The 12,022-nt window shown below is 42.6% G+C and overlaps 1 protein-coding gene and 1 pseudogene across 1 annotated transcript; both read left to right on the forward strand.

Annotated features, from left to right (window-relative positions):
- Nucleotides 1-3,992: 3,992 nt before the first annotated feature.
- Nucleotides 3,993-5,457, forward strand: ARL17A (ADP ribosylation factor like GTPase 17A). Its single transcript, XM_045525900.1, is given in 3 exon segments — nt 3,993-4,038; nt 4,041-4,139; nt 5,220-5,457. Coding segments are annotated over 3 exon segments (309 nt in total). The 3' UTR covers nt 5,384-5,457.
- Nucleotides 5,458-6,585: 1,128 nt separating this feature from the next.
- On the forward strand, nt 6,586-9,482 carry LOC123621198 (annotated as a pseudogene).
- The last annotated feature ends 2,540 nt before the right edge of the window (nt 9,483-12,022 follow it).

Raw genomic sequence — 12,022 nt, forward strand, 5'->3', positions numbered from 1 at the left:
CAAAATTTTATGTATTCATAATTGTGCTATGTAGAAATTGCGTAGCAAAATGGCTGAAATAGAAATAAAACAAAATGGTAACAGTGTTTGCCTCCCACCCAGGCCCTTTGTTGGTCGGATGGGTGATTATTTCTTTTTCCTCCTCCTCCTCCCCCTTCTCTCTCTCTCTCAGTGCGTTTTTTCCCATGTACTATGGGGAGTGACTATAATTTTTTATACTCAGCAAAAATATACTTTAATTTTTGAGGAGTCACGTAGAAACCCTTCTCATATATTTAGTCTTATATATACACTCACTGTAATCAGAAGAGCACAGTATTGTATTTGGTTAAAAAGATTAAGGTGTCAGACCCAGGTTTGAATTTCTGCTAGACTGCTTAATTTTCCTTTGTAAAACAGGAGTGATAATAGTTTCTAACTCACTGGGCGTTATGGGCATGCAGGTGTAGTTCTTGACATAGTTCCTGGCACATATTTTATGTTTAATAGATGTTAGTTATTCTGATTATTTCAGTTATGTACCATTTGCAGGCGTTTGTAACCTTTTTAGCTAACCAAGTGGCCATTTAGGGAACTGAGTTACAGAAAGTACCTCAGAAGGGAGGACTGTGGTTCTGCGACGTCTTGATGAAGGTGCAGGTGGCTAGCATTTTCCCCACCTGTTGAAAATTTGCTTAGAGGAAGGCTGGAACTCTAGCTTCAGGCTGAATAGGAAACCTTCCTTACGCCTAACTTCGGTGTCGGTGTCTGGGTATTTAGGGCGGAACACCGCCCCAAACTAGTTTCTACTTTAGCTCAACCGCGGCAAATCTCCTTAAATATCACTATGAATTTGGCCTTTCCCACGTACCCGCATCTGGTTGGTCTGAATGCTCCCGGGTTACTTCAATCCTGGGGATTTTTCCCGGTCGATTGGCCGTGCAAATCGGAAATCCTTTTGCTTTTCGGGTTGGTCGCACGCGGCATCCGGCACGTGGGCGTGTCTTGCCGATCGCGGTGAGCTGTCATTGGAAGATGAACTCGCGAGGGGTCTCCTCCCACCGCCGTTATTGTTCTTTCCATTGGCCAGACGTCACTCACAAAACTTCAAGCTCATTGGTTAAGAGCCCCAAGAGGTGGTGGGTGATTGGTTGGTTGCTGTTCCCGCCCCCACGCCGGTAGCGTTTTGCTGAGGGGAGCGGAAATCCTAAAGGCGGCAGAGTTGGTAGCTGGGTAGGTAATGGCGCTCAGAGCCGTGACAGTTGAGTTGAGGGCTGACAGGAAGGGACAGGAGCTCTCAGGGCTTGCCTGGATTTCCGCTTGGTCAGCGGGCGGGAAAACGGAGTGCGGCAGTAGCCTGTGGAAAGGGGCTGGGCTGCGCTTTGCCTGCTCCGCCCTTTCGTGGGCCGGGGCAGCGAGGAACTCCCAGGTTGAGAGGTGGCGGTCTGGCGGACCGGGTGCCGCCGCGCACGCTGACCTTGGCCACCGCCCTTGAGATCTAGCTGCTGTATCTCCCTGATGGACATCTGGTGCTTGTGGCCGGGAGGGTGAGCGTGCCAAAGACGCCCTGTGGTCGGCGGCGTCTTACTCCAGACCGTCTCCAAAGGCGCGGGGGAGTGTGGGGCTGCGGGCGCCCGGGGCACGTAAGTGCGAAGAAGAGGAAAGAGAAGCGAGAGGGAGAACAAGATGGTGTGCTGTGTGTGGTTGGCAGGGGGAATCAGGCACTACCTGCCTCAAGGGGCACCTAGGCAGGAAGTATCTTCCCTCCCCAGCATGCTCCTTGGCTCCTTGCCTCCTCTGTAAGATTTGTCCTTTTTCGGGAACGAAGAAAAGGAATCTCTAGTTTTGTTGCCCTGCAAGATTTTGAGTGCTGCAACGCACTGGACTTCTATAACCTATAATGGACCTTCTGTGAATGATTAAAGCATTCGTCATTCTTTGGTCACTCATTCCGCATTTGTGTGCAGGGTAAATTGTGTGCTCTCTTTCTCTGGTCGTAGAATGAACTGGTGTGTACTTGAACATACTCCATGATGTTAAGCTACTGTGGGAAACTTGAATTTCTGGGGTAGGGGCCTCTGGAATTTGGTTACCTTTGAAAGAGCTCAGGAAATTTCACCCCAAAATATGACTCCTTGCCATAAAGAGTATTTTGAATTAAAGGACCTTAGATGGTCAACAGGCCCTTGGAAAGGGCTTTCTCTCTATCTGCATAACCAAAGGGATCCAACAAAAGAACAATGGACCTCTCTTCCCCTCCCTGTTATCTCAGTATATTGCAGGAAAGAAAATAAGGATGCAACCAGACCTGGCCCAAATCATTTTAAGTAGAATACCTGTCTCTCAAGGTTAATTTAATTTGCAAAGAGAATCATTTACAAGTCAGTCTGTTTCCCCCATCCATTCATCCTCCCTAGCAACCATTTATTGCCCATAAGCAGAATTACCTACATTCCTTATCTTCCTCTCACCTCTAAAAGGAGGGTATAAAAATATCTGTATCCCAGAGGGATACTGGGTAATCACTCTGTGATTGTTCCCGTGTGTGCAGGGTGAATAAACCTCTTCCTCTTATTAATCTGCCTTAATTGTGAGTTGATTTTTCAGCGAACTTTGGGGTAGAGGGAAGGGAAAGTTTCCCCTCACCCCACACCTTCTTTCTGAGGTCACTAGGGTCTGGATGAATAGGAAATTGGCTATTCTTGTTGCATCTTCCCCCTGCCCTGCCCAGGAGTAAAGCTTTCTTTGGTTAGCAATTTAAAAGGAAAATAAATCACAGTCTCTGGAACTAGGATGTATGTCTTTTTCTTTTGGAAGATCTTTATAGACTTCCAAGAGCTTGGTTAGGAGGTGTAGACACATTACTCCTCTTAAGACTTTAATTAGAATGTCAAGCTCACACTTCAAGTGGGCTGATCTGTTAAAAGGAAAAAAGACTGTAAATTTCTGTAAAGCTAGTCTGACTTTACTATTGCCTTCCTTTATGTAATCTACCATGCTGTCCACTGAAAAATAAAATATTGAACATTTATGCTGTTAGAAGTCAATGTCGTGATTACCTTTGGTGGAGTAATAACTGGGAGGGGGCATAAGAGAGTCTGGTCTGATAGTCATCTTTTCTTGATGTTCAACAGCTGTGTTTGGTTCATGAAAATTCATTGGACTTCATGGTTATCATGCATATTTATTCTCTGTATGTAAATTATACTTCAATAAAAGTTCTAAAAACTAGGCCGGGTGCAGTGGCTCATGCCTGTAATCCTAGCACTCTGGGAGGCCGAGGTGGGCAGATCGTTTGAGCTCAGGAGTTCGAGACCAGCCTGAGCAAGAGTGAGATCCCCTCTCTACTAAAAATAGAAAAATTAGCCAGGTATGGTGGTGGTGCCTGTAGTACTTGGGAGGCTGAGGCAGGAGGATTGCTTGATCCTAGGAGTTTGAGGTTGCAGTGAGCTATGATCATGCCACTGCACTCAACCTGAGGTTCTAACAACTGGTTCAGAGTAAGGTTATAGTTACTCCAATAGAACACTGGATGCTGTGGTATCTCTTAGCAGTCAAGTTTCCCAATGCTAAGTTTCCTAACCTCTGAAATTTCTTAGGTTCTTTTCTGGGTTGTCTACTAGCTTCATATTGCATGAAATAAACGGCTTCTCTACTTCATTAAGTTCTCATTTCAAGAGAGGTTAGCATGAGGTATAGATGTATTTGTTGTGGCATCGCTTCTGAATCTAAGATGACTGAAGCCTGCAACCATAGTGGCAGTATTGAGGCTGTGCTTCTGCATATCCCACTTGATGCTGCAGTGGAAAATAGAATTTTCTGGCAAGGCATCACAAGGCTTAGTTACATTTCCCTTTGAAAACAAGATGCACTACTCATTGGCCAAACTGTACTTAAAATTGTTTTACTAGGAGTCATCTCTAATTGAGACTTATATTTTATGTATGTTGCTTCTATATCTCTGCAAAGAGCCATTATTTCACTTGCTTTTCATGTTATAAAATTCAATTACAATGGGAAATGTTTTTGAAAAGCTGTTTAAAAGTCTGTTTGGGAAAAAGAGATGAGAATTCTTATGTTGGGTTTGGATGGAGTTGGAAAAACCACCATCTTGTATAAATTGAAGCTGGGAAAGATTGTAGCTACCGTCCCTACGACAGGTATGTTAATGACCTGTGGCAATTCCAGCTTACAATTTAGTGTCTTATTGAATGTTTCTTTTTGAAAATCTTATCCACTCCAAGAACATAAACTTTTTGAGGCCCAAAACCAGGTTATATATCCTTTCCTTATTGCTCCCAGCATCTCTAGCACATTCTCAGGTTCACAGGAGAGACTTGTGAACACATTTAGGTTAAGCAAATTTAACCCTATCTGCTTGGCAAAAAAGAAAAAGATAATAATGATTAAAAGGGTGTAGACAGTTATGCCCTCCATTCCTCTCAGTGTCCCAGCAGAAGGCCGAGGTGGGAGCTAGGACTCTGCTGGTGCCTCCTCGTCAGTCTGCATTCCAGCTGGCCTTCCTTAGCGGAAGCATCTCATCTCTGCACGCCAAGTGTGCTCCTGGTGTTAAAAGATGGGGTGTGATTTCTTTTCTTCACTCTGGCTCAAGCCAAGTACTTGAGATGATGTCCAGCTAAGTAGAGAAGATTTGATAAGATTTGGTAGTGGGGCTTTGCAGATGAGAGAGTGGGATCTATCTGGGATGCCTCCCAGGTTTTCAGCTTGTAGAATGAGTCAATGAGGAGATGACTAGTAGAGGAGCAGGTTGAGGGGTGGGGATCTCAAATTCAGTTTTTCTCAGATTACCTTGTTTTGGAGCTTGGAGACATCTAACAAAAGTTGTTAGATTATGAGCCTGAAGCTCAGAAGAGAGGTCTGAGTTGGAGGTTATAAATCTGAGAGTTGTCAGTACAGAGATGGTAATGAAGCCCTAGGAATGAGTGAGATTGCTTAGGGAGGGATGTGGAAAGAGGAGAATGGGTGGGGCAGGCCAGAGTCGTGGGGACTCCATCGTTGCAGGGCTAGTTAAATGTGGCTGAGTTCTCAGAGAGTAGAGAAGGTTTGAGACACCTGTCATGAATGGAAGAGTAAGGTAGCACATTCTGTTTGTAAACTATGGATCTTCGACTAGCAAGCTGCTTTGTAAATTGAAAGTACTATCCAAATGTTAGTTGAGATTATTTTGAATTGTTCAACCAGCAAGTCATAATTAAAAGTTTTCTTCCTCGTTCATTTAGGTTTCAATGTGGAGACAATAGAATATAAAAATATCAGCCTCACAGTCTGGGATGTTGCTAGCCACTTCAAAATCAGACCTTGGTGGCGACATTATTTCCAGGACACAAATGGTAAAGATTATCCAGTCTGTATCCTTGGAACCATTTCTGTTAAATGTATCTAAAGACGGGGCCAGGCATGGTGGCTCAACTCTGTAATCCTAGCACTCTGTGAGGCCGAGGTGGGGGGGATCACTTGAGCTCAGGAGTGCAAGACCAGCCTGAGCAAGAGTGAGACCCTGCCTCTACTAACAATAGAAAAATTAGCCAGGTGTGGTAGTGTGTGTGTGTAGTCCCAACTACTCTGGAGGCTGAGACAGAAGGATCATTTGAGCTCAGGAGCTTGAGGTTACAGTGAGCCACTGCATTCAAGCCCAGGCGACAGGGTGAGACCCTGTCTGAAAAAAATAAAAATAAAGATGGATGCTTGCAGCGATACCTTTTAGTATTCTGCTTTATTTATTTGGACTGTCCTTCATTACCTCTCTTCTGATGGCCTCCCAACACTTACTAAGAAGGTTTCTTTTTGAGATGTGGTTCCTATGTTCCTAGAAAAAGTACTTGGACTTTTATGCTCTGTATAGGAAACTCCCCTTAATCCAGAATGGTTAGAAAATGGTTATCCTGATAGTTTCATCTTTCAGCTTATTGAGAAGTAAATGTGCCTTAGATATAAAGTACCAGTTTGGGAAGAATTTGAAGTCAGTTAACTCTTTTAAACCTGTTGAGAATGTCTAAAAATTATGCCTCTGGAGAGAAATAGATAAACAGGTATAGATCAAATCCCAAATCCCAAATCCTGGCATCTGCGTGGCCACAGTCCCTTCCTGCTGTCCTACTGTTGTATCAGTGCATGAATAGGCACGAATATCCCAGATCATTACCTTATTTCCTTACCATTGGTTTCTTAAAAGTAGGGATTTTACTGTGCTCCCCCATCAATTTATTTGAATTTTTTCATTGGTTATATTTTAGATAAATGACACCTTACTGAATATTGCCTATTAAGATATCTGGGACTGGTCCCATACAGTCATCCCTAGATATCAACGGGGATTGGTTCTAGGACCTCCTTGGATACCAAAATCCACGGTTGCTCTAGTCTCTTATATAAAATGGTATCGTATTTGCATATAACCTACATACATCCTCCTGTATATTTTAAATCATCTCTAGATTACTTATAATAATATAAAGTAAACACTCAGCAAATAGTTGTTATACTGTATTGTTTTTTAATTTGTATTATTTTTATTGTTGTATTGCTATTATTTTTTTAAATTTTTGATTCAAGGTTGGTTGAATCCGTGGACACAGAGGGCCCGCTATGGTTTTTACACCCCAATTCTCAGGTAGAGCATTAACCGTATGGCATCTACAAATTACTTATTTTAGAATTTACTTGGAGTCTATTAGTCTTGAATGTTCTACTGCTGATGGTGTTTTCATTGCATGTGTTTGATAGTAAAGATTTATATTTATCAGTCTTTCCAAACCAAACACCCAAGCAACTGTCCCTTTCTATTTTATATCATGTTTTAGCTGTTACTTTTGGCACTTAAATCTTTTTGCAGTTATCTTCTCAGGCTATAGATTTTAGAATATCTTTCCTCAAAATAGTGCGTTTATTTTTTTTTTAGCATTTTTTTAGTGGAAAATTTAAAACAAATATGTAGAGGGAAAGGATAACATAATGAACCCCCATGTACCCATCACCCAGCCTCAAAAGTAATCAACATTTTGCCCTTCCTGGACATGATGCCTTTTACTCATTCATCCTTTAGTGTTCATTTCCAATAACACCTTTTTAAAAAAGAAACATAATCTCCATGCTATTATAACATCTCCAAAATTAATAATTTTTTAATACCTAATACATAGAGTTATGAGGAGTACATGTCTTATAGCTTTGAAAGCCTTGCTCTCGTGTTTCCCTGGGAATATCTTGGTGTCCAAGCGTGAACAGCAGTGCTGGCCACAAACTGATCAGCATTTTTTATAAAAATGGGATGGGGGGGAGGCTTATTTAATCTCTTTCCTTCTCTATTCACCTAATCCCACTGAAAGCTCTGTCCTTTCTAACCATGCTAAGTGCTAATAAGACCAGCCGGGATACTTTTTTAAAAGCACATTTCCTGGGTCCCACCCTACTTTTTTTCTTCCTTTTTTTGGTACAGTTCTGTGGTTTTTAGTATATTCAGAGTGTGTAACCATCACCACTAATTTCAGACAATTTTTGTCACCCCCAAAAGAAACCCTATATCCATTAGCATTCACTCCTCATTCTTTGCCCTAAGCTTCTGGCAGCCAATAATCTTTCTGTTTCTGTGGGTTTGCTTTTTCTGGACAGGTAAGGAGCCTGGGGAACTGGTGGGTACTTTGGGAACTGCTGAGGTACTGTAGGCCTGACTACAGCATCAGTCCTGAAGCCACAGAGTAACAGGGAAGGCGGAGCCCCAGGGAAAAGACCATCCCAGAGTTAGGCAGCCTTGGAGTTTATCACCTTGAGAGGAGGATGGGTGCTACTGATACTTTCAGTGACAGCAGACATAAAGAGGGGTGTGTGGTCACCCTGTCACAGTGGAAAGTGCTCTGAATCTGGATTCAAAAGCCAAGGCTGAATTGGAACTCCACTCGTGCACTTGCTGGATTCAACTCTGACCTTGATTCCCTCACCTGGAAATTGAAGTTGCCAGGCTTACCTGGGGTACAGCTCTTTGTGAATATCAAGAATATGGGATATGTGGATGGTGGGGGTTCTCAGTCAATTCTATATATTGCGGATCATGTAATTTGATCTGTGTTAAATACTGTCAGAACAGGGCTGAGAGTATTTACATGTGGTATTAGGACAGGAAGAGTATGTTTGTCTAAGTTTCAAGGTAGGTTTCCAAAATGCACCCTGCCACTTTAAAGTGACCTGGGTCCTTTAGCCACAGGTATTGGGTAGAAGTTGTCCACCAGGAAATCTGACAATATGCTGTGGAGAAGCATTGTTTTCCTTTTGAAATTTTCAATATTTTTCCATCTTTTCAGGAGTAGCTTTACTGAGATGTAATTCACTTACTATATTGTTCTCCCATTTGGAGAGGGAGATTTATGATTCAGTGGTTTTTGGTATACTCACAGATTTGAACAACCATCACCACAATCAATTTAGAACATTGTCATCACCCTGAAAAGACACTTGTGCTCTTTAGCAGTCACTCCTCATTTCCCTCATACCCCACAGCCCTAGGCAACTTCTAACCACTGATCTACTTTCTGTCTCTACAGATTTGGTGGGGATGCTTTTTAAACTTTGTTTTTTCACTACCCTATGGTTCCTGAGCATCACGTGGAGAACTTTTCTCCTACTTTGTTTTTTCATTCTTCCCATCCTCTTTTACTCTAATGCATAGCATGAGAAGTCCTCTCTAGTAGGACTCTGTGGCCCCACATAGCTTTGGATGGACTATTGGACTAGGTCATTCCAAAGTGTTCAACTATTAGACCAGCTACTATTAATATATTTGGCCGATAGTCACCTTTCTGGTGCACATTGCCACTAGGTGGAGCTGCTGCTCCATCCCAGCTGACCTGCACGCAACCCTGGCTGGGGTCCACCACCGGGTTCCCAAGTGTAGGGGAAACCATCTCCTTGCCTGTAGTAAGGGCCAGACACCAGGAAAGACCCAGAGAACAGGGATATTCCTGGAAGAGAAAGGCAAAATAGGCACTCAGCGCAGAGGACATTTGAGTGTCAATAATAATGAAAGTGGCAGTAGCAATCATGCCTACCATGTATTGAGCATGGTGGCTATTGTGCTGGACACCTATATCATCTCTGAACTTCACACCCAGCAAGGCCCGTATATTATATCTGCATTACAAAAGGGGGGACACTAACCTTCAAGAAGAAAAAGTGACTTGTTGAAGGCCACATGGCTATGATTCAAATATAGGTCTGGGGCACCAGGGCCCACATCCTTTTGAGTACACACTGCTGCTTTGGAATCTGCCGAAGACCAAGACACTGGCCCCCAGAGCATGGCAGAGGGGGAGGGAAGGAAGCAAAGGTGCCCAGTGGTGACATCTGGGAGGGCACAGAGCCCAGGAACATGGGACAGCATGTGGCAGGGTGGTGTGAACAGACACCCAAGAAGGAATGGACAGAGGATGGGGATTGGTGGGAGGGCCAGAGCACAGAGACCACAGCCAAGTGAGACCTGGATCTACCCTTGATGCTGATAATATTCTCTGGGAAGCAAAAACTGTAATCATAAATATTCTACAACTGGACTGTGGTAATAGTTGCATAACTGTAAATTTACTAGGAACCATCAAATTGTTCACTTACAATGGGTGCATTGTGTGGTAGGTAAATTACATAGGCACTGTGAGAAGAGGAGAGTAGCATCTCAGAGTAGAAAGCCTGACCAATGGCTATCCAGCCTCTGCTTGAATACTTTCAGTGCCAGGAAGCTCAGTACCTCAAAGCAGCCCATTCCAGTTTGGGATAACTCTTTCTTATCCTTAGAATGTTGAAATCTATCACTTGTTCTTATCCTACTGTGCAAAATAAACCTCTTAACTTTGCCATATAATGTTTCTTTGAGAGCTTGGGGACAGTGATTGCATTCTCCCAAGTCATTTTTATCCAGACAGAAATAAATCCCCAATGTTTTTCATGGGACAAGATTCCCAGACTCTCCCAGAGAAGGTTGCTTTGATCTGTCAGCAACCTTCTTAAAATGTGAGGCTTTGTGGTGGGCCTGAGATTCCGCAGATGCCAGCCCAGTGCTGGAGTTAACAATTTGGATCCTAGAATTAATACTCTGGGTTCAAGTCCTTGTTCCACCACAGGCCAGCTGTGTGACCATGGTTAAAAATATCTCCCTCTCTGAGCTTTAATGTCTTCATCTGAGTTATTGTGAGGATTGTGCTGACCCTCAGTTTCTAGGCAAGGGAGAGCAATCCAAACAGCAAGCTGTCACAACTGCTAGTAAGCCAAATCGATACCCAAAAGCCATCAGGAGAAAGGTCTCTGTCATTTCTGTCTACCAAACTTTTCTCCCCGGTCTTTGGTAGAGGGGGTGAGGCAACTGGGGGGCACAAACACTTGCTGATGTGCCTGACTCGGATGCCAGGAAGTTATTTGCCTGCCAACTTAGTCCCTCCATTCTCTTTCTTTCCCCAACATTTTTATTTGAAAATTTTCAAACAAAGTTGTTGAAAATAGTATTTAGAAAATCCTCACCTAGATGCAACAATTGCTCATGTTTGCTCCATAGATTTCCATTTACGTACACTTCTTTTGCTGGTTCATTTGAAAATAACATGCAGACATCTTGATCCTTCACCCCTAAGAACTTTGGCATGGATCTCCTGAGCGTGAGGACATTCTCCAACAGAAACACAGGATTATTTTCATACCTAAGAAAACCTGCAATAATTTCCCAATGTCTTCTAATTTCTAGTCCATATTCAAATTTCCTCAGTTGTCTCCTCTGTCTGTTGCAGTGGTTTTTATTTTTCCAAGCCAGGATCCAATCAAGTTGCATCCATTATATTTAGTTATGTTTTCTTTACTCTCTTTTCATCTAGTGTAGTCTCCCCACCTATTTGTTTCTCATGGCATTTTTTCAAGAACCTCTTGATCTCGGGTATGCGGAAATGGCACTGGTGAGGCTGGCACAGTGGCAGCGGAAGGGGGGTTTGGGGACACTTGGCGAAGGGTGTTCTTTGGTTCAAAGATCGGTACCCAGATCATCTGAAATATCTCTATTTAGCTGAAGAGGAAAGACTCAGGGAGCAACTAAGAAAAGGTGACCAGCCTTTGTCAGAATAGCACAGCATTGACCAGGCCTTGTCCGAAGATCAGTGTAGCTTTGACCAGCCTCAGCCAGAAAAACAGCGTAGCAAGACAGTAAAGTCCTTTAGTAGTCCAAAGAAAAAGAAAAAGAACACATCAAATCAAAAAGCACAAGAAGGATAGGAACAGGTACAAGCCAAGCGTGCTGCTAAGAAACAAGAATTTGAGAGGAGAAAAAGAGAAGAAGCTCAAAGGCGCTACAAAAAGAAGAAAATGGAAGTGTTCAAAATATTGAGTAAAAAGACTAAAAAGGGCCAACCAAACTTGAATTTACAAATGGAATATCTTCTTCAAAAAATACAAGAAAAAAATTAAATCAGATTTTTTTTCTCACAGGTTAAAATATCTGCTGTCTATTGAGTTCTTTTGTGTGTGTGATGGACACCTCCTAACAATGAACTTGATTTGTCACATAAACCAGATTGCTAAAGTCTACTAAATATAAAATGTCCAGATATTTTGGTTCTTATAAAAGAAACTTTTCTATATATGTTCTATATAATATGACATGTTTCTTATTTATTTGCCTCTGAAGGAAGGTTGGCCTGAAGAACTGAAAAAACATTCGATTTGGGAGACAGGCTCAAGCATGTAATACTTTTGTACCATACGAAATTTGTATGAAATAAAATGTTTTGAAAATAAGGGGAAAAAAAGAAGAATCTCTTGATCTCACCCTTTGTCCGCTGCACAAACCCATCCCCAAAACTAACCCCAAGGCGGAGCCAACTAGACTGCATATTATTCCATTCCTTAATTATTCTTTTTCTAGGCTTTTGTTATTACAGTCTTTTCACTGGAGGGAGGGGCTCCCTAACTGGGACAACCTAGGGCAGGGCCTACAGTCTTAGCCAGGTCCTTGGCTCTGTTCATCTGAAATCTAAGTTGATTCTCTTCTCACCTCCTCCTG

The sequence above is a fragment of the Lemur catta genome, chromosome 15, assembly GCF_020740605.2.
Source record: "Lemur catta isolate mLemCat1 chromosome 15, mLemCat1.pri, whole genome shotgun sequence".
Taxonomy (NCBI): Eukaryota; Metazoa; Chordata; class Mammalia; order Primates; family Lemuridae; genus Lemur; species Lemur catta.